Consider the following 22,106-nt stretch of genomic DNA (forward strand, 5'->3'; position numbering starts at 1 on the left):
CAAAAGACCAACCAAAAAAAGAAAGGAAATGGATAGCTTTGAAAAAAAGATTTTCGAGCTACTGGAAAATGATAGTAAGTTTGTTGTTGACAGGCATGTCTTAAATACTTTGTTGTACTTATAATTTAACAATTGTACATGTAATTTTTTGCCAAAAGTCAAAAATCAAAGCCAACTTTTACCATTTTTTGCCAAAGTTTATACTATCATTGCATTATGTTTGAAGCTAAAGAAGAAGACCCTGACCGAATGTTCATGCTATCATTGGTGCCTAAACTAAAAGACTTGGACAAGAAAAAGGCATCTGAAATCAAAATTAAAATTCTAAATTTATTTCACCAAGCTGAATTCGAATAACAAACGAAACAAAATGCAATAAATACAAAACAAAACTCTTCTAGCAAAGTTGTGGTTGTTGTTGTTGTTGGATTCATTAACACCTGTTTATCCTGTCCAGCTGCCATGAAACCTGACCCTCAGTACTAAAATAATTTTTGAAGATTTCCCTCACTTTCATGGCAGCATCAGAATTTCTTCGTCCTTGTCTTTGTATATTTTGAAACCCTTGTCCCTCTTCTCGCCAACTGCCGTCAGTAATGTGACCCTGTCGGTCTTCCCGGTCAAAATCACGGTCATCACAGTAGCAGTACCGTAAATAATTGTGTAGAACACAGCATGCTTTTACGACAGCATCAGCTCTACACGGAGAAAGTGGTATGGGCCTTCGGAAAACCCGCCATTTTGCAGATAGTATGCCGAAGGTATTTTCGACAGTCCGTCTTGCTCTAGACAAACGGTAGTTGAAGATTCGTTTTCCTTCTCCAAGGTTTCTTCCTGGAAACGGCCTCATGAAATTGGTTTTTAAACCGAATGCTTCATCACCAACGAAGACATAGGGAGCAACTTGATTGCTGCCACGCAGTGTCGAACACCCAGGAAGGTCCAATTCGTTCGCTTCTAATTTTTTTCCGAAAGCGGAATTGGCAAATACACTGCCATCTGACTGCTTACCGAAAGCCCCCACATCCACACATATAAATCGGCATTGCGAGTCAGCTACAGCGAGCAAAACAATGCTGTGTGAATGTTTGTAATTATAAAACATCGACCCTGAATTATTTGGTGCCTGCATAACAATGTGTTTGCCATCAACACTTCCCACACAGTTTGGAAATTGCCAAAACTGGTCAAAATCTTCTGCAATTTTTACCCAATCTTGCCTCGATGGAATAGGCATGACCTCATTTCGCAATGTCTCCCATATAGCAGCACATGTTTCCGGTACAGCATGGCATATTGTTGATTTTGATGTTCGGAAGGATGCGGCAATTGTCGAATAAGAATCGCCAGTGGCTAAAAACCTGCAAAACAGCAGAACGGCTTAATAATCGTACGCTATAGGCTATGTAATTTTTTAAAGCCTACCGAAGCGTCAGTGCAAGGCGTTCTTCAACGGAAATGCTTGTTCTCAAATGAGTTCTTTGCTTCTTTATCTTCGGTCCAATTTTATGCGCTAAAAAATCAAACGCTTCTGGCGTCATTCGAAAATAAGTCCGAAACTCGGAAAGTCTTTCGAGGCGCAACTCCAAAATTAAACGATGAAATTCACCTAAAGAAAGTATTTTTAGCTAAAAATCAAACCTGTTTTCACTGTATAAATAGTTTCTTAACTTACCAAGTTCGGACCTTCGCTGCAAAATCGGATGGACCCACCAACGTCGCGCCCGTCGTTTCTTTAGAGCCATTCTCCTGGCTATCAATAACAAGGCTACGTTTCTACTTTTTTTTGTACCAACCATGATAAAAATCTGTGTTTGTCTCTTTTTGTGTCAGTAAAAAGAGTTATAACTGGTTTCTAATGACAACGCGCTTGTGCGACACCACAATAAACAATTAATAAGCAAAAAATATGCAAGTCACGCGAAATTGTTACCGATAGTGTAAACAGTTGATCGCTTGCGCGGCGTGCCGCGTTGCGTCGCGTCGCGTGTAGTGTAAACGCACCTTAAGGGAATCATAATGTTCCCAAACAGATATGGTTGTCCCAGATGCACCACTTCTTTTCATATTTTCAAATTTTTTTCTTTCTTTCGAAAACCGATCACGCAGGCTTTTCCAGCGCTTTGTGCATAACTCAACTGCAAAAAATAATTTTAGGCATACCCATAGTATAGCATTAGCATTAATAATATATGCAATATTTGCCTTAAAACAATGGGGCAACTGACAACAGCTACACATTACCTGGTTGTCCGGTTCTCTGACTAATCTTGGTCCACATGTTGTCTTTTTTAATTTGGTCCTTGTAATATTTGTCTTTGTAATTGTATAAATATGGTGCATCCCGGATCATTTGAATCAAAATTTCATTAAAACTCGTCCTAATTGTTTTGCTAAAACCCAGTGGCGTATCAATGATTTTAAAAGTAATGATGAGAAACTGCACCAAAAAAATCCATTGTTACGTCATTCTCCTGTAGAAATGGTTTCGGACACGGTCACGCTTCGATGCATGACAAGAAAGGTCGTCTGCTTGTATTCACTCTGTCAGGTATACAGGTGGAAAACACGAATTTGGAGCTGTGCGCATGTTTTAGCTTGTCTGGTTCTGTTTATATGTGTGACATAATTCTTGTTACGTACTCAATTCACGTAAAATAGCGTCTTATTTATTGTTGCGCACAGGTTTTCAAGACGAAACTTGGGTTTTGCAAAACGAAATGTACAGTATAATTACGTATGCTTCTTTAACATAATGTATTAGCCTCAAATTAATGATGTATTAATTGTTGTTAAATTAGCCCTGAAGAGTTGTTTTTATCTGATTTGCTATTGAGTGACCTATAAGAATGGCAAGAATGTGCTGCATACCATTTTGCGACAAAAGGGCACCCGATGTCAGCCTTTTTCGTGTGAAATCGAAATCGATGTGCAGCAAAAATGATCAAAACTGGGCAGAACAAATGGAAAAAATTATTCTAGGTTGTCGCATGGACAATCATATTGAAGGACTGTACAAAAGAGATTTGGTGAAAATTTGTGAATTACATTTTACGCCTGCAGATATTATCATGAGTAAGTTGAGTTGTAATAGTAATTGCTAAGATTTTCTGTAGAACAAAAAACATAGGAAAGACAAATTACTAACATTGTGAATGACAAATATTACTTTACAAAATGTCTATGTAATGCTGACTCTAATTTTTTACAAAGTAAATTTACTAATGCTATGGTAATTTTGCCAAAGATTTCAAGGTTTCTCATTCATTTGAACATTTTTATTATTAATGCAGAAGGAAGTCGTAAAGAATTAAGACCAGGTGCACTCCCAACCCGTAATCTTCCCAAAAAGTTGCCTTTACAAGCTGTCCGTTCATCTCCAAAAGACCGTCAACATTTACCAACCATTAACAAAAGTTTTTTAAGTTTATCAAAAATTGACCCTCCTCATGCCTGGGAAAAGTGTTTGGATGAAACCAACATCAAATTTGTTTTTCGACATGAATATGACCAACCAAAGTTTTTAATCAATGTCAACAAAGATTTTGTTGTCAATGTATGTTTCTATGGATGGGGGGCCCCTACACACAATCATATCAATCAGTTTGATCTCAAACACGCTAAAATACACCAACTGACGACTAGAATTGAAAACTCATCAATTTGCTCTGGAGTAGATTTTAGCAATGAAGATGGTGTTTCACAATATGTTACAACACCAGCAAACTTTGAAACCAAAAACCTTATCCCAGATGTGAAAGTGATTGCTAAAAGGTAAGTTACATGGTATTGTTAACTTAAACCTGTTTTCTTCTGAAATGATTTAAAAACTTTTGTAGTAATTTATTAATTTATCTTTTAATTTGTTGTTCAGGTCTCAATTCTGTTCAGTTTTTTTGTTATCTGAAGGAAAATGTTCCAACTGCAAGGCACTTGATCAGTCTTATAAGCGCAAGTTAGCAAAAAGGCAAAATTATAAATCACAGGTTAAGGATAATCCACTTGGTACTATTCAGTATGGGCGTACACTAAAGTCAAGAATACAATGCGCAATTGATGCCAAGAACAAAAGGTACACATTTAAAAAAAGGCAGTAGCAGGAATTACTTTATGGTGGTGAATAGTTTAGGTTGATACACAGCCAGTTTCATTACTTTCTGTTCTTGTGATGTTTGAGTCAGCATGTTAATGGTGCGTTATAAACAAACAAAAAATATCAAAAGTTGCAGTAACAGAATACATGACATAGTATATGGCAATTTTTAGAATTGCGGAGCTGGAAGAGGAGGTTTAAATTCTGTTAAAAAACACAGATGTGCAGGTTCCAGTTGACATAGCTATGTCCAATGACTTCAAAAATCGAATGAATACTGGTAATAGTATGTAGTTAGTGCTTTCAAAATGTATCTATCCTGTTTTGTTTAGCATGTTTATTTTTGGTGCATCTGATGCAGTATTGTACATTTTAATGGTAAACTAGAATAGTGGTTTTCCTATATATTGCCAGTTTATATATACTACATCATATTTAACGATGTATCACATATACCATTTACTATATTTATAATGAATATATATTTGGCATTGGGTCCTTATCTTTTTCCTGGCACTTTATAACATAATTGTTTCTGCAAGCATAATCTAATGGGTCCCCACACATATGCATATGCGATTTGGTAACAGTAAAAATAGGACACAATCATTGTTAGATATTTACCAGTTTACTATACACATCATTTTATCTACACATATGATTGTTTTTGCAAGCAAAAACGAATGGGTCCCCACACGCGCGTTTGTGCGGATTTATGGTAAACAAACATCCTGGTTATTTTCAGATTCTTAAGGAAAAACTTAACCAACTTTAGCCTTAACCCAACTTTGAAAGTTTTGTCCGTATTCTTTTTGCATCATTATTGTCATATAATTACAAAAAAACAGTAAATAAGAACAGGAAAAATACTTTCAATTTAATCTCATGCTTTGACCTTGATATTGTCGTTCAAGGTCAGTTTTTAAACACAATTTTCCAAAACTGAAAATGAGCTTGATAACTTAATAAAACGACATAGCATGAGTGCGCAAAAACAGCTGATTTGTAATCACCAACACGACTGTCTCGTAAAACGTCCGTCCGGACGTCAAGCTGAGCACTCCCGCTGCATTCACTCGTCTTAATCGTAAACGAGTGAATTCTGAGCACTCCCGCTGTATTCACCCGCCCTAATCGTAAACAAGTGAATTACTACCTTGAGATTTCAGACTTCTATCTGACTGACAGTGTACACATGTTATGGACTGTAAAAGTAACTATTTGGCCGATTAAGGCAAATTTTTAAATACTAAACGAATAACCTACTGCAAACAATTGTTTAAATTTTCAGCACATTGGGGCTTGTATTTCTGGCCTTACTTATTATTTTGTGGTTTAAGGGGTAAACATGGATGAATCCAATAAAAAGTTACAAAATTCTTTAGAATAGCTTACATTGCACCAACCAACAAAGCATGAAACCCTCAGATTATGTACTTGGGTCAGTACAGCCGTTTTAATTTTTTTTCGTTTTGGGGGGCCTGTGGGAAAACGTTTGGGGTCAAACTTCAGGAGGATCAAATTCGGAGCAATAACTAACATCTGTGCAAATTTGAATACATTTAAAGCACTCTTTTTTGACCAAACGCACTTAACAAACCAGCGTTAGACAGAAACGAATATTTTGTGGGTTAAGGGGTGAAAATGGGTAAATCTTTTTTTAAGGTACAAAATTCTTTGAAATACCTTATATTGCACCAAACAACAAAGCATATAACTCCAAAATGAAGTACTTTAGCAAGTATAGCCGTTTTAAAACTTTCACGTTTTGGGGGGCTGTGGGTGAACCGAGGGATCAAACGGGGTCAAAATTCACATGGACCATCTTTAGACCAATATCTATAATGTGTGTAAATTTGAAAGAGTTTGAACCATTCTTTCTTGACCAAAACGTGGGAACAAACCCGCGTTAGAAAGAGCAAAAATGGTGAAGTGGATGAGTTTCATAGGATTTTTTGGAAGGAACAATTAAAGCAGCAGGGCTGCAAACCAAATGGTTTACGATACCATCCAGAAATAATTAAGTAAGCTGTTTTCTATTAATTAAATAAAAAGTAATGACACAAACCGCTTCTGCTGTCAATTAATTTTGCCTTTCAAAGAAGAATGTAATGTTGAGCATTTGTGTAGGTTTTGTCTAAGTATTGCAGCAAAAAATAGGAGTGCATTTGAAGAACTAAGGGACAGTGGCTTACTCCATTTGCCTTCTTCAAGAACTCTAAGTGATTATAGGTGGGAGGGTTGGTATTCATGTTATTTTTTAACAGTTTTGATGCATTGATTACTACTGCACAGAAACATTTATCAAACTGCGCCAGGGATTCAGGACCATGTGCTGAAAGAACTCAAACAGAAAAGTTCTCAAATGGCTGAACATGAGCGAATGTTGGTAATTTCGGTCGATGAAATGAAAGGTTTGTGATGGTTTGACTTTTGCAGATTATTTAACAGATACTAATTGTTTGTCATAATGTGGGGATAAAACGATGTGGCAATGCATCGAATTTATACCTTGCATTATAAATTAATGCAATAAGGTCATGTTGTTGTGCCATTGGCGCTGGTCCGGCCATTGTGTTGTGTTTAATCATGCTAATGTTTTTGCAGTGAAAGAAAAGATAGTTTACAATGCATCCAGTGACCGGATGGTTGGATTTGTTGATCTGGGAAAAACCAGGAGTTTGTCTGAAGAGGCAGCCAGTCACGCTTTGCAATTTTATGCACGTTCCATTATGTCTAGTTTTTCACGACCCATTGTATTTTTTAGCACTAGCAAAACCAATGCTGCCGACTTGGCAAGTATGTTTTGGGAAATTGTGGAGTCATTACAGTCATGTAATTTAAATGTTGTTGCTCTAGTGCAGGGGTGGGCAAACTACGGCCCGCGGGCCGCATGCGGCCCGGCAAAGGAGTTCATGCGGCCCGCCAAATGTTAGTAAATTTTAAAAAGATAGTTACCGAGCAACGCTGAATAGTAAGTTATTATAAGCACAGGCGTACAGTTTTAAAAAATAAAAATAAATACCGCGGGTGCGACTTGCCGATACCTATACCATGTGCAGTATCTGTAACCGTACCATACTTTGGAACTAAACACAGATACTTTTTTCGTGCATTAGCCTGTTGTTTCTGCCACGTTCTTATACAAATCGTCACTTGACATAATTTCTTCGTTCGATAAAAGTGAAAGCGATTCACGTTTTTAAATACAGCCCACTTTGCACTGTTGACGCGAAAACTTTGGTCACTTTGGATCAAGTTTACGTCTTTGCAGTACTTTGGAAACAGACAAAAAATAGCTTCAGAATCGTTAACACAGACCCGCACAACACCTAAAGATGGATACTAAATGCGGCTCGCATTGTTTAATGTTGGCGCAAGGAATTTATCAACAAAACAACGTGCTTGTTTATTTTGAAACAATTACAATTGTAGCGTTTCAACCAATGTTTGTCCAATCAAGTGACAACAAATTTATGTTTATAGCTGAAAATATGCTATGTTAATATTTTGGGCTAAATCAGGCGTGTACGACCACATGCGGCCGCGGAGACGGGTTTGTGCGGCTGTGACCATGTTTATTAAAATACATGCACTGGAGGCCGTGACGTATCTAAAACTATTTTGCCAACTATTTTAAACTGCTAAAAACAGATTTCGTGTGACTGGAAAAAAGATTACCAGCCTATTAACTATATGCGGTGCCTGTTTATCCGCTTATTGTGTGCAAAGAATCCGAAAAAACAGGCACAGTAATCGTCAAAATACAGATTATGATGTCATAAACAATCAGCTTCGTTTAGCTAAACTTATGCACCATGTTAGAAACTATTAATCTAAGCATTTTAGGTGGCTTTAAATGGTATATATATAATATAAACCTAATTCTTTACACCAGTTATTTTAAAACAAAAACAAGCAAGCAATTGGCGGCCGTTGGTGAAATACTATGCGGCCCGATAAGATTTAGAACTTTTGAATGCGGCCCTTGCACTGAAAAGTTTGCCCACCCCTGCTCTAGTGTGTGATGGTGCACCATGCAATAGGAAATTGTTCACGCTTCTGAACAACCTTCATCTTGATGTACCTTACAAGTGTATTAACGTTTCAGGCCAAATATTCTGATCAAATTTTAATTTCAGCTTTGCATTAAGACTTTTGGCCTTTTGGTAACACCGTATTTTTAAATAGAAATTATAAATTTTTATGACAATATCTTCAAAGCACATATCTGAAAGTAACATACAAAAAAATATCATAGACATAAGAAAAGTCGATATTGGAAAATACATTTTCATGTACATTATCAGAACTATAGCACTTCCTAAAATTGTATTCAAGGTAAACAAGAAATTGTGTCACCTCTGGTTTTGGGACAGTTAATTTTCCAAACTTACAATCATTCAAGGCTGAAATTTGGCACATCAACATCATCATTTGTCAATTCATTTTCAGACTGATTACGTTTTTTTAGTTTTTGTAATATATAGCCACCAATATATTGTATGGTCGTTTCATCATCTTTGCTTAATTCCTCGAATTGATGCAACTTGGAAAGGCTCAATTTTTGGGAGAGATAATTTATGTATTTGTCAAATATTTTTCTTGTTAAACCTAATGATAATGTTCGTTGGATTGTAAACAGACTGGGAATTATTGATATACCATCACATGCAAATTTATGAAACAAGGTATCTGGTGCTTTAATCGTTAAAAAAGTTTCCAAAAAGTATTTAATGGCATTTGCTGGTAGGTCATTTTCACTGCCACCAACTTCTATCCACCATGTTTTAATTTTGTTTTCACCAATATCATTGGATTTTCTTTCAGCTGAAAAAAAGAAAAACAACATCTGGGATGTGCAGTAAAATCAAACAAATTGAAATTAGGAAAGTACCAACTATAAATATGCACAAAACAATTACCAAATAATAATGTTTACTCATATACATATTTACAGTTATTACCATGCCTTTTTCATGCCATAGAAGACCTCTCTTCATAGAAAATTCTTTTTTACATTTTTTACACCTACAAAACCAAAAATATGTTGACAAATTCTTAACAGCAAAACAAGTTCTTACCTTTTGATGTCCAAGGAATCCAAATCCTCACAATCAATAACAATTTCAATATTTAAGTCACAATTCATTTTATTGACTAAGAATCCTAAAAGCACAATATTACAGACTTTTACAAGAATATTAAGGTAAATTGTGACAGATTTTAGGTGAATGTCGCCACGATCCACAACGTCACTTCAACGTACATTAATCGCACGCGTATTTGTATATTTTGTCAATACTAGTACATAAAACGAGTCAGCATACCTAAATTCGTAACTGTCCAGCGAAGGGGACCCCGTTCCCCCTCACAGGATGCAACGGATACACCACCTGATGTGGCCCAGGAGGAGGAGGTCCACTGCGACTCCTCAACATTAATCACCGATTCCAGCGGCGAGGTAGAGGAAGAAGAGGAGACCTCGGAGGAGGAGAAGGGGGAGACCTCGGAGGACAACAGTTTTATAAAGGTCAGCAGAAAGAGGCGAGGGAGGTCTACTCCCTCCCCTAACAATAACATTAAGAAAAAGTTGCAAAAAATATCCAAGTGCCCGTGTGGGCGCTTTGTGGGAGAACCAGGTCCGGGCTTGCAGAAGGTCTGCGAGGGCTGTTCCGCAATCACTTTTGGTTGTGCTTGCGGTTCAGTTCTCGCGGTCCAACCCGGACATACAACAACTTGCCCAAAGTGCGAGAGGACTTACCATCCTCATACGCACCACGCTAGTGACCCGGGCGGTCAAACGTAATTTATTTTATCTTTGCATCCTTTTATTTACACTGCCTAATTTTTTTTAATGGCTGACTACCTTAAAATAACAACCCTCAACTGCCGAGGACTCGCGGGTGACGCCAGGAGACTGGCCGTCTTCAAAAGTCTTCGGCAGTTGGAAGTCCATATCGTCCTCCTGCAAGAGACTCACCCTTGTTCTATTCAAATCAAAATAACAAAAGTGTGGCGAGCAATGGATTCGCAATTTTACTAATTCACCCGTCTCTCTCTTTTGTGTCGACGGGGATCGGGACGGGAGGGTTGTGGTTGCCGATATTAAAATATTTACTCAATGCGTACACGTCATAAACGCGTACGCCCCGGAAAAAGATATTAAAGCTGCAATTAGAAAATCATTTTTTGAAAATTTATATCCATTCGTAACCTCCAATCACCCAATTATACTCGCAGGCGACTTTAATGGGGTTGAACAACCCGGTTTAGACCGTTTCCCCCCCTCTAAACGTAACAATACGGCAATGGTTCCTTTGAGGCAACTCTGCCATGACTTTCAACTTTCCGACACTTTTCGTTCCTTGACCGGAAACAAGCAAATTTTTACGCGGCGACAAGGAAATTCGCAATCTCGTTTAGACCGCTTTTATGTAAATAATACGATACAACCCATTCACGAAAAAACCCAAAATTTTTCTCTTTCGGACCACAACGCGGTGATCATCACTGTCCAAATTGGGCCTTTGCCCAAGCGAGGATCACCGCCTTGGAAAAATAATGTCGCCGCGTACGATGAGCACTTCCAGGAGGAGCTCTCGGACAGATGGCCTCGGTGCCTAACACTGGAGGAACATTTGTTCGAGAACGCCCCTTCCTGGTGGATGCTCATCAAACAAAAAAATAAATCATTAAACATACAAAATTCGAAACGCTTATCTAAAATACAAAAACAGGAACAAAAGGACCTGGAACGAAAAGTGACGGAATTGTGGGAAGGCATGGCAGAGAATCCTTCCCTACTCCCCCAATACCATACCTTTAAAAAAACAATTGGCCACCCTTGTTTACACTAGGGCGAAGAAGAAAACTACCAGGGACCGACTTTTACGTTTTGAGCAATCGCCAAAGGACTTTGATCGAAAGCCTTGTTGACGATTCTGGTCAAGCAAACTTCCACATTCCTTTTATTTTGGACAACACCGCTAAATTTTATGAACATCTTTTTTCGGCCAGTACTGTCAATGAGCCCATCCAAGAACGATTCTTAAATAATATACATCCCAAATTGAACGAGAGCGCATGTTTGGCACTAACCGATATAATTAGTAAAGAAGAAATTAAACGCGCTCTCCCTACGTTTAAAGCTGGGAAATCTTCCGGACCCGATGATCTCTCCTTTGAATTTTATAAACTCAATTGGGGAACCATCGGGACAAAATTTGCTGAAATTATTAATTGCATCCATAACGGTCAAATTCCCTCAAATTTTAACGATGGGCTCATTACACTTATCCACAAAAAAACGACAAGGACCAATTAGGTAACTACAGACCTATCTTCTTGCTCAATTCTGACCTAAAAATATATTCTAAAATCCTTTCCCTTCGCCTCAAGGCCATTTTACCGGATGTTGTTCAACCCCATCAATTTGCAAAACCCGGCAAAAAAATATCGGAAGCCACAACCCTCTTACGGGACCTCTTGTATGAGGCCCAAAGGAGAGAGCTCAATTATTACTTCATTTCGCTAGACTTTAAAAAAGCATTCGACTCCATTGCCCACACTTGGCTCTGGAAGGTCCTTTCAAAAATGGGCTTACCTCAACAATATATTAACAATATCAAAAATTTGCACAGGGAGGGCAGCTCGAAGATTTTCGTCAACGGCTTTTCCACCAGAAGCGTTCCCATTCGAAACGGTGTTCGCCAGGGCGACCCCCTTAGCCTGTACTTGTTCGTACTGGCTATTGAACCCCTCGCCCAAGCGTTCCAGGATGACCCCAGTGTTGAGGGAATCCGCCTACCTGGAAGGCACTTGATCAAGTGCCCCAGCTATGCGGATGACGTCACACTGACCCTCACCCATTCGTTTTCTGTTAAAAAAGCTTTCCACATTCTAGACCTTTTTTATTTGGCGTCGGGCCTAAAAATTAATCCTGAAAAAACAAAAGGCATTAAGCCAAACAACGTTAATACCCTTACCCAACTCCCCGAAATCGATTGGTCTGAATCAAAATTGGATATTTTAGGAGTTTCGATCGGCCCACTAAAAACAATTCAAAACCTGTGGGAAGCAAACACCCATAAATTAAAACACGAAATTTCGCTCTCAAAGCGTTACCCCTGCACCTGGAACGCCAAGTCACTTCTATCAAAAGCCAAATTATTACCCCACCTAGCCTATACCGCAAACCTTTATCCCCTCCCTAGCGACATCGCGGAGAAGGTGAACGCCATGGTGGAAAAGTACGTGTGCGGGAGTCGGAGAGTTGCCCTCCCGATTGAAACATTAAGCAAACCTTTGGACAGAGGTGGGTACAGTGTGGCAAACATCCCTCTATATTGTGACCTACTTTATCTTTCTAACATTTATCAATATTGTAAACACAGAGAAAATAATCTAATAACCACACCCGGTCTTGCCTTGACGGAATACAACATCGGGCATCAGCTTTCCCGTCAATTTGGCTTTCGTTTGGTAAACAATACTCCCCATGCTGATGCTCCATCACCCTACTATAGCCACTCTTTAAAATTAATTGATAAATACAAATTAAATTTAGAAACCGTCCTCAATAGCAAGATTCGTAACCTATATCGTTCCCGTAATTGGTCCCCTACTGGCACCCTCCACCCGCCCCAGGGTGACCACTGGAGGAGCATTCACCACCCTATACTCTCTAATAATTTACGAACTTTAAATTACCGTATAACATGGAATTGCCTTCCCCTATCTGCAAAGTTTTCCAATTTTCTTCTCGACAACGACACATTGTGCCCATTCTGTCAAAGTCACGCCGAAACAATATGGCATCTCTTCATTGAATGTTCTCGAACTCAAACTGTTTGGCGCGAGGTGCACCAGCTCATCACTCGTGCCACTGGGTGCTCCTCGCTAAATTTTACAGTTGCTCTCATTATTAATATGGAAATACCACCGCTCCTGGAGTACTGGTCCGACCTTTTGATTTCCATGATTTCCATAACAAAACAAAGTATTTGGCAAGATCGAAATAAAATAAAATATGATAACATTGATACATCACCCAATAGTATTTATTCCTGCGTTAAAAAATCAATTGTATGTCGACTTTTCTTCGAAACAAATCGCCGTGACCCCACCTTTTTACCAGTACTCCAGGGGCTGAGGGAAGCCCTAAGGTAGTCAGCCACTCACTTTGGTCGTTATCACTTAATTTATTTTTTCCGTGTGTGTCTTTTCGTTTATTATTTACACACCTTTTCACGTTGATTTTTCGTTCATATTCCCCCAATCGGACGCTAAAAGAAAAAACAAAAACGAGTGTATACATATACATATTTATATTCTTTGTATACGTACGTACGTCCGACACAAGCATTAATCTAAGACCATACAACATTCCCCATGTTGACCGTTATGTTTATTTTTCCACCGTTTTGTCAGTCTTTCCATTTATCAATTCACACCCGGTTTTCTTTTGTCTGTCCGAAAAAAATATATATACATATATACGGAATACCTATATACTTATGTGTGTATATATTGTGTATGTGTGCGTATATATACATGTCTCCTTCTTGTTGTCTATGTGTTTTGCTTTTTTTTGTTTTAGTTTTGTTAAATATGTATAAAATGCGCATAAGTTGCTCACTTTCGGTAAACATAGTTTCGTTGCCATAGTCACGTCAAATATTGATTTTGTTATCCAATGCGTACTTTATATTGCAGTGTTTCCATTATTATAATTTTTCGTATGCATTAGAATCCGTAGTACTACATCAACTTGTGTTCGCAATTTTTTAAATTCGTTGTAATATACAAATTTATGTTCGTAACTTTCCTTTGTGTGTTCGCAATGTATTATGTTGTTTTTCGTATGTGTTGTCGATTCTTCGGTTGTGTAAATTTTTGAGTTTTGTCAATATACAAAAATTGCGGTAAAGGATTGTAGTCAGATTTTCTGCCGGAATCTGTTCGACGCAGGGTCTCCATAGACCTTGATTGGATTATTTACTTGGATTTATCTCTGACTTTGCTCTCATTGAATTATTGCAACGTTTGAAGCTCTGCAACGCACCACAAATTGAAGAGTGGGCGTGGTCACCCTGCCTATTAAGGTCGAGGGTTAGAATTGTTTACAAAACGGAGGATGCGCCTGCGGGCTCATCTTTAAGTCTCCCGGGCGACAGGCCACGGACGACTCTGCTCCTGTGGCATCGGCGGAGGAGGGTGCCCTCCCGTCACATTCTTCTGCTATCAGTGAAAGTCAGGGCTCGCTCTCTAGAAGAGGAGCCCTCCCTGTGAAGCGAGGATGGAATAAAGTTGTGGGTGGAGGCCCACCAAGGCCCACCACTGCCCTTTTAAGAGAAACCGAAGTTCTTGTCAAATTCCCTGCAAAAAAACAGGGGATTAATCTACAAGTGGATTGAAAAAGTTAAATTTCCACTACAAGCTATTGAAGGGATCGTGGAGAGATTCAACGGCCTTACCGACATCACATGTTCATCCGAAGAGAAAGCAAAGATACTAGCTGAAAGGCTAAACTCCTTAGAAGAGGTCGAGTATGCGAAACTCCACGATCCCGAATTCACCGACGTGGTAATAGAACATCTACCGAATAGGCTGGAATGGGAGCCAACACTGTACCAGTTGGAAAGGCGACACGGGGAGGTGCGCAAATATTATAAATTGCGGGATCCGCAATACCGAAAATTCAATGGGAAAAGAATGTTTGAAGTAAGAACAAGCGATCTTAAGGAAAATCCAATCCCGAAAAATGTCAGAGTGTGTGGATTGCGTTTCATGGTCCATTACGACAACCAGCCAATCCAATGTTTTCTATGTCGAAATTTCGGCCACAGGGACCGCGATTGTCCTCAAGAGAAAATCGACGTAGAAGATTTCCCCACTTTGTCTATAACTCCAAAGGAACACAAAGGAAAACACAGCCGTCACGCAACGGTCGTGAACGCCGAGGAGAACGCAAAAGCAGTTAGAGAAGCGTGTGAAGAGCTGAAGAGGGGGCTTGCAATTGCATCATCTTTGCAAAACACCGATACAATCAAGGATTCACTGGATACCAGTGAAGGGGACCCTGCTCCCCCCTCACGTGATTCAATAGATGTGCCACCGGATGTGGCCCAGGAAGAGGAGATCCATTGCGACTCCTCAGCAACACCGAGCCCTGATACCAGCGCAAACGGTTCTGCGGAGGAAACTACAGATGAGATGGGGGATACCACGGAGGACAACACCTTCATAAAGGTTAGACGGAAAAACGAGGGAGGTCCACTCCCTCTCCTGACAATAACACTAATGAAAAAACGCAAAAAAATTTGAAGTGCGCATGCGGGCGCTTCGTCGGTGAACCCGGTCCGGGCTCGCAAAAGGTCTGCGAGGGCTGTTCCGCAATCACTTTTGGTTGTGCTTGCGGTTCAGTTCTCGCAGTCCAACCCGGACGTGCATCTACGTGCCCAACTTATAAGAGGACGTATCATCCTCACACGCGCCACGCCAGTGACCCTGGTGGTCAGACGTAACTTATTGTGTTTTGGTACCTTTTATTTATATTGTCTAAAGTTTTTTAATGGCTGACTACCTAAAAATAGCAACCCTCAACTGCCGAGGACTCGCGGATGACGAAAGGAGACTGGCCGTCTTCAGAAGTCTTCCATGTCGTCCTAAATAACAAAAGTGTGTCGAGCAATGGAGTCGCAATTTTACTAATTCACCCGTCTCTCTCTTTTGTGTCGCATCACGGGGATCGGGACGGGAGGGTTGTGGTTGCCGATATTAAAATATTTACTCAAACCAGCAAGCAAAAGAAAAGCAACAGTCAGAAATAAGTTACCTGAAAAGAGGTGGTACAAGTGTTTGCAGGATTAAAAAAGGCAGCTGCAAAATTGTCTGGTGCATTCCATGGTATAACTTGTTTCCTTTTTTTATCAATGTCCAGTAAAATATTTGTGACACACTTTACTGATTTAAAGACAAGTGGGTATATTATAGGAGTGGGGAGCAGCTGACTGCAGACCTCAAAAATGGCAACTTGGTTCCAGCTATAAGGTTTTAACACACTGCAGTGAAATGTTCTTTCAGTGGTGTAAATATATCCATATGCTTTATATTTTAGTGCAAAATTTAGCAAGTCAGCATATATAACAGAAGTTTCAATGTCAGGTTGGAAAGTTGATGTTAAAAGACTGGATGTTCATAGTATGCATGAATCATTGTGCACTACTTTGGTGTGTAAAATGTTAGTCCTATTATATTAATGCAGAAAATAATTCTATTCCCATTGTGTTAGGCAAATTAGAAAATCTAAATCTTTGCAATGGAGTTGCACAAACTGGTTTCAACACAAAACTGCACCCGCTTATTTTTTGGAATGGTGACAAAATTGTGGAAACCACCATTGTTTGATCCCCCAATTATAAAATTTCAGGTATAATAAATTTGTATCATTGTGCAAAACTACGGCATTTTTGTGATTGTTTTTTGTGATATCTAACAGCAGTAACAAATCAATGTGAACAACAAGCCAATGTAGTTGATCTTGGGGGAAGAGCTGAAGTCACATGAACAAACAGAACTTGTGAGTGTGTTTTGTATCATTAATTTGCACACATACTGAGGTTGCTGAGTCATTTTAGGGGCCAAACGAGTGGCTTAAAATGATGCATCGAAATCAGCTGCACAACAGAGATGTTCTACCATGTGCACGTGGTTATCATCCAGACTTTATTTGACGGGCAATTGAAATTTACAATAGGTCCCCTGCTGTATATGATCATGTTCGTCGCATCAACTATTAGAAGCTACAGGTATTGCACTATTTACAAAAGTTTTACATCTACAAAATCTTTTTTGATTTGATTGTTTTGTGTGTAGAAACTGCATTGCTCCCAAGCCAGGAACAAATTGTCAGGCTTTAGCAGAAATCGAGAGAGCCTAAATCGTGAATCTCCACCAATAGGTTTTATTTGTCTTGATGAAATGAAGAGTAAGAGTCATTAAGATACTGAATAAATTCCTGGTTTTTGTGATGATAAAACATGCAATTTCTGTAGTAAAGGAAAATCTTGTGATGAAAAACGGGAAACTTGTGGGTTTAGTAGATATAGATGGTGGACGAAGCAACAAACTTGCTACTCACATTTTAGGTAAGGTTTGTTTACAAAATCCAAAACTAAAAATGATAAATTTGTTTTGCATGTTGTAGTTTTCTACCTAAGGACTGTCCGTCGTGAAATTTTACTTCCGTTAGCCTGGTACCCAACAAGTGCCACTCCAGCTTTCAAACTTGCATAGTTTTTTCGGAAATTGTTGTTTGAGTGTGAAACACGTGGTGTTCAAATACATGCAGTTATAGCAGATGGACATCGAACCAACAGGCAATTTTTTAAACTAGTGGCAGGGGTTGATAAAATCCCAGTGAAATCATGTTTTGTTGCCACCAATTACTGTGCTACTGACGGGATGGTTTATCTATGTTCTGATCCATCTCATTTGTTAAAGGTATTATATTTTGTCCTTACTTTTAGTGAAGTGGTAGCATATTTAATTTTGCAAAACTTTAGACAATTCAAAATAGCCTTTATTTCTCAAAACCAGGAGGAACTAAGTACTTTAATAGGAATCGCAGGGCATTCTATGGTCTCACATTGTGGAACTATACAAGCTTGAGCAAAGTTTGCCATTCCTTAGCAGAACAAGAATTACAAAGGCCCACATTAAACTTCCTTTCACTAAGGCAGTGCTCTTCAAAATATGCATGGGGTGCACCAGCACAAAAGGGTATACAAGGGTGCATCACAAACTTTTAATGAACCATTAATACTTGACATTCAGGATATTAGAAAAAGGGTGTAGGTTTCAATTGATGTATAAATGAACCTTTTATTTTTTTAAATGTTGATGTCTAACACTTTTAGTCCGGTCGACGTATATCTACCTTAAAAGGCGCTTTCCGCAGAGTGCAGAGTTAATTTACGTCAAAAGTTTTGATTTTAAGTAAACAGGGTGCATGAGTTTATCACAACAACTTTAAGGGTTCACCAAACCAAAAAAGGTTGAAGAGCACTGCACTAAGGTATAGTGGTCAGAAAATACAATTACAATATAATTTCCAACATGACATGACGTTTCAATTGCAGATGAAGGTAAAAATTAGCCCGTGACGTTCTTTCATGGAAAGTTGGTAATTTGTTACAGCAACAAAATGGTTGTGAGGGTACTGCTGACTTTGTTTTGCTGATTTCCAAGTATGTTATACAGTGCTATGTAGTACATAGTATTACTTTTCGAAACAAATAATTTTGTATCTATGGTTTGATTTTGTAAATAGTCGCCCTTCAAACGCTATTAAACACCCAAACGATGAAAAGTTGATGTGGTTGCTTGACTTTGTGAATCACCTACTTGCATGGAAGGTATTTGTTTGTTTTTTTGTAGCCTATATGCAGAAACAGTGCTAGTGTAGGATTGTGTCGATACAAGTCATAAAGGTGAATTCAAGAGCATATTGGCTTTTCCTATTTTTGTAGGACTTGTATTCACAACACTAAACTTCGATGAAATGACTAAAAATTTACTAAATTCTGTACCATATGTTTGCTTAGAAAGTTTTACCCAGGATTGCTTGGAAGCATTTTTTGGAAACTCTGAGTGTTAAAAAAAACATTTTTAGCAGCATTTATATTGTAAGACCTTTATTTATAGAGGCAGGTGTGTAGAAGAATGACAAATCCAGATGTCAATCAATTTGGCTACATTGTTCAACACTTACCCAAAGAAAAGTTATCAAAAAAATTAAGGGAGGCAATACAACACATGGTTCAGTCAATGTCTGGACATATTTGTGTGAAGAACCAATGCCAAAATGTTAAAAAAAACACATCAAACATGAATTTTTGTATTTTATTTTTAAAATACATTTGAACACTGTTGGCAGATTTTTTTAAGTCTGCACGCAATCCACCAGACCTTTTGTCAACAGAAACAAATAACTTTTGAAACTTTTTTTGGCAAGATTATGAGACAATGTTTAGACAAACAAGTTAACAATGTAAAAAAGAACATTCTAAAGTGCAGTCGTGTAACTGCTCAATGAAGTTGTTGTAGTGTACTGAACACACAATGTCAGTAATAACCTCGTTAATGGAGATGTCTTTAGGCTGCTTACTTGCATGTCTTGCTGTGCGTTTCCGCAACATCGCGCAAACTCCGTGTATAGAACGTTGGGCTTGTTATTTTTTTCAAATTTTTTATTCCACTCTTGCAAGACTTTCAGACTTATCTTCGTCTGGTTCAAAGTCAACCATAAGAAGGTCGTCAATTACTTCCAGTGGAAAGTCTTGCCAAATATCTGACGTATTGATGAATATTTACTCTTTAAAAAAAAATAGCCCACCCGTACAGTATTACTCAACCGTGACGAAGACAATCGCTGAAAATCTATTATAACCACTGATCTAGAAAAGAGCCTGGATAGCGCAACCAGGCGTTACGATCAGGGGATTTTTGAAGCCCGTGCGTAGGCTTTGCCGCCATATTGGAAGGATCACCTGCTACAATGATCAAAGCAGGTACACAGTGTTGCGCATTCGGTTGCAACAAAAGAATAGCAAAAGGAAGAAGTAGTAGTGACGGCGAAGGCAGTGATGATGAAAGGAGATGTACAAAACGCAGATATCTCGTACATTTCACAAGTAGGATATTTTTTTGACATTTTTTTGAGTTTTTGTGATGGCAACTGAGGCGATAGGCGAAGCAGATTTTAGTTGTATTGACTGGGAATGTTAGTGTTTGTTATATAACTACAAATCTTTTACCATTATATTTGTACAAGACAAGCAGACCTTCTTCACAGTCATACATTGTGGTGCAGTATTACCTATTTATCCAAGTGATGTATACATTTTGTCAAATCCTGTGGTGTAGTGGTTTATCACATTTGCTTTACGGCAAAGGACCCTGGTTCGATTCCAGGCAGGATTATTAAGTATACAATCACTTGGTTATGTGCTCTATTTATTGTTGTCCAATTGGTAATTTAATCTTAATTCTAAACTCGCATGAACTCCAGTTTTTTATTACTATTTTACACACATTTTAATTCGAGGTTTAATACATTTGTCTAGATTTCCATCTTAACCTGACTGTCGAAAAGTCTGCACATTGGTAGGCAAACCTGAAATCCAAGTACTTTGCTCAGACCATTTTTTACAAAAATATATAAACCACACTGGCCAAATTATCACTCTAAGAGAGGATGCAGTTTCCACAAGAATCAAGAATTTACCAATACATCTACAGCAAGTGATAATTAAATTGTATTTATTGAAATAATGAATTGAAACATTAAAAGTAATACATAAAAGAATGAAAATGTATTTAAGCAAAAACTGAAATTGAAACATAATAAACCAACACAAAATGAAGGTTAATACTGCCGCACAGTCTTAGGTTCCAATGTTGTTAATTAAAATAAATTACTGGTAGATAAGCTACAGTTTATTATATTGTTCGATCATTTGTTAGATGTATTGACTTTCCGCCCCTACAAATTTCTAATAAGGCATCAAGGGAATCAATCCTTAGAGTGCTTATATATTGTTGGTCTGAAATTGCTTGATAACACACCATTGCATTAATCAAGAAGAAAAACTGGCTTCGTTGACTTGTATTAAAAGTACTGTTTTCAAGAGTTTGTACATGAAAATGACCCACCCTTAAGGTGTTTGTTGATGTGCAAATTCAGTAATGCCCATTTAGAGCTTTTTTAAAATATTTTATTCTGTTGGTGGCTTCAACAACAACTCAGCTACTTAAAGCGGCATGCAAGCGCCTTCTATGGAAAAGCATAGCAATTGCCAAAACCAAGATTCTACCAATTTTTTAAAAGTGATCAATAATATACGCAGGACCAAAAATAAGAGAATTTCATATTTTGCAGTAATTAAAAAGTATAATTAAGAAAAACGGAATCCAAAATGATCACGATTATGCAGATGTTCCAGCAACACAAACATTATCTGTCTTTCAAACAGGAAAGATGGTGTCAAAAAACAAACACGTTTCATTTGCATTGAATCACTTGGTTCACCTACTTCACCAGCACACCATAGCTTTATGTTTTTTAAGAATAAAGCGGGGTCTCTAGAAATCATCTAGCGTAACTACACTTTGCCCAAAACAGAAAAAAAGATTTAAATGCATGACACTACAAATTACCAAAAGGCAAAGGAATATTAGAAGCAATAACATTCTCAGTGTTGATGGATGTTCCTCATTCCAAAATGTTTCAGGGACAGACCATTCATTTGATTGTCCTGTTATGGACAATTATAAATTTGAGCTAATTAAAATGATATCAAAATGCTACACAAAAGTTAGACTTCACCATCTTGCTCAAAAAAATGTCAGAAAAATCACTGGAGACAATATCAGAAAAAGTAGAACAAAGTAGTTTGTTTTATTCCTCTGTTACGATTTGAAACATGAAATAAAAGTTATTTTTTGGTTTTAATGCATGTTGCATCTTTGTCAAGTTGTTTCTTTTTAGATAAAATAAGCATCAACAATTGCATTTGCATGAATATATATATACACATATATATTATCTTCGCTGCTCAATACCTACGTAGGTGAAATAGCAAAAATGTAAATCCGACGACAACTTGTTTTGGTTAGTACCTTGTTTATGACATTAAACACATAATTGTCTGCCAGTGAATGTTTAGCCATTGTTGTGTACAATGCAATTGTATTGTGATAAATGGGTATCTAAGGTGATATGAAGCAACAAGTTGACGAAACACTTTCAAACGCTGCGAAACCAATGATAAACCCAATTGCAACTTGTTGCAATTGTCAACTGGATATTATCAAACATATCGTTTTTTTTTCGAACATGGGAAGTTTGTTGGGCTTTAAGTTTGGATTTCCGTTCTTGTGGTTGCACGCATAAGTGACGGTATATTTTACGTCCGCCGCTTTGCATTTGTGTAAAACTCGGCGCTTA

The 22,106-nt window shown here is 38.1% G+C and overlaps 1 protein-coding gene and 1 pseudogene across 1 annotated transcript; one reads left to right on the forward strand and one right to left on the reverse strand.

Annotated features, from left to right (window-relative positions):
* Nucleotides 1-2,849: 2,849 nt before the first annotated feature.
* LOC145234345 (uncharacterized) lies at nt 2,850-7,472 on the forward strand. The gene is made up of 7 exons (XM_080099083.1): nt 2,850-3,075; nt 3,294-3,774; nt 3,875-3,986; nt 5,957-6,117; nt 6,224-6,325; nt 6,389-6,507; nt 6,701-7,472. Exons 1-7 carry the CDS (start codon nt 2,850-2,852, stop codon nt 7,027-7,029), a joined length of 1,530 nt encoding a protein of 509 aa, XP_079955209.1. The 3' UTR covers nt 7,030-7,472.
* A 709-nt stretch (nt 7,473-8,181) lies between these two features.
* On the reverse strand, nt 8,182-9,058 carry LOC145234346 (uncharacterized; annotated as a pseudogene).
* Between the last annotated feature and the right edge of the window lie 13,048 nt (nt 9,059-22,106).

The sequence above is a fragment of the Phallusia mammillata genome, chromosome 6, assembly GCF_965637545.1.
Source record: "Phallusia mammillata chromosome 6, kaPhaMamm4.hap1.1, whole genome shotgun sequence".
Classification (NCBI taxonomy): Eukaryota; Metazoa; Chordata; class Ascidiacea; order Phlebobranchia; family Ascidiidae; genus Phallusia; species Phallusia mammillata.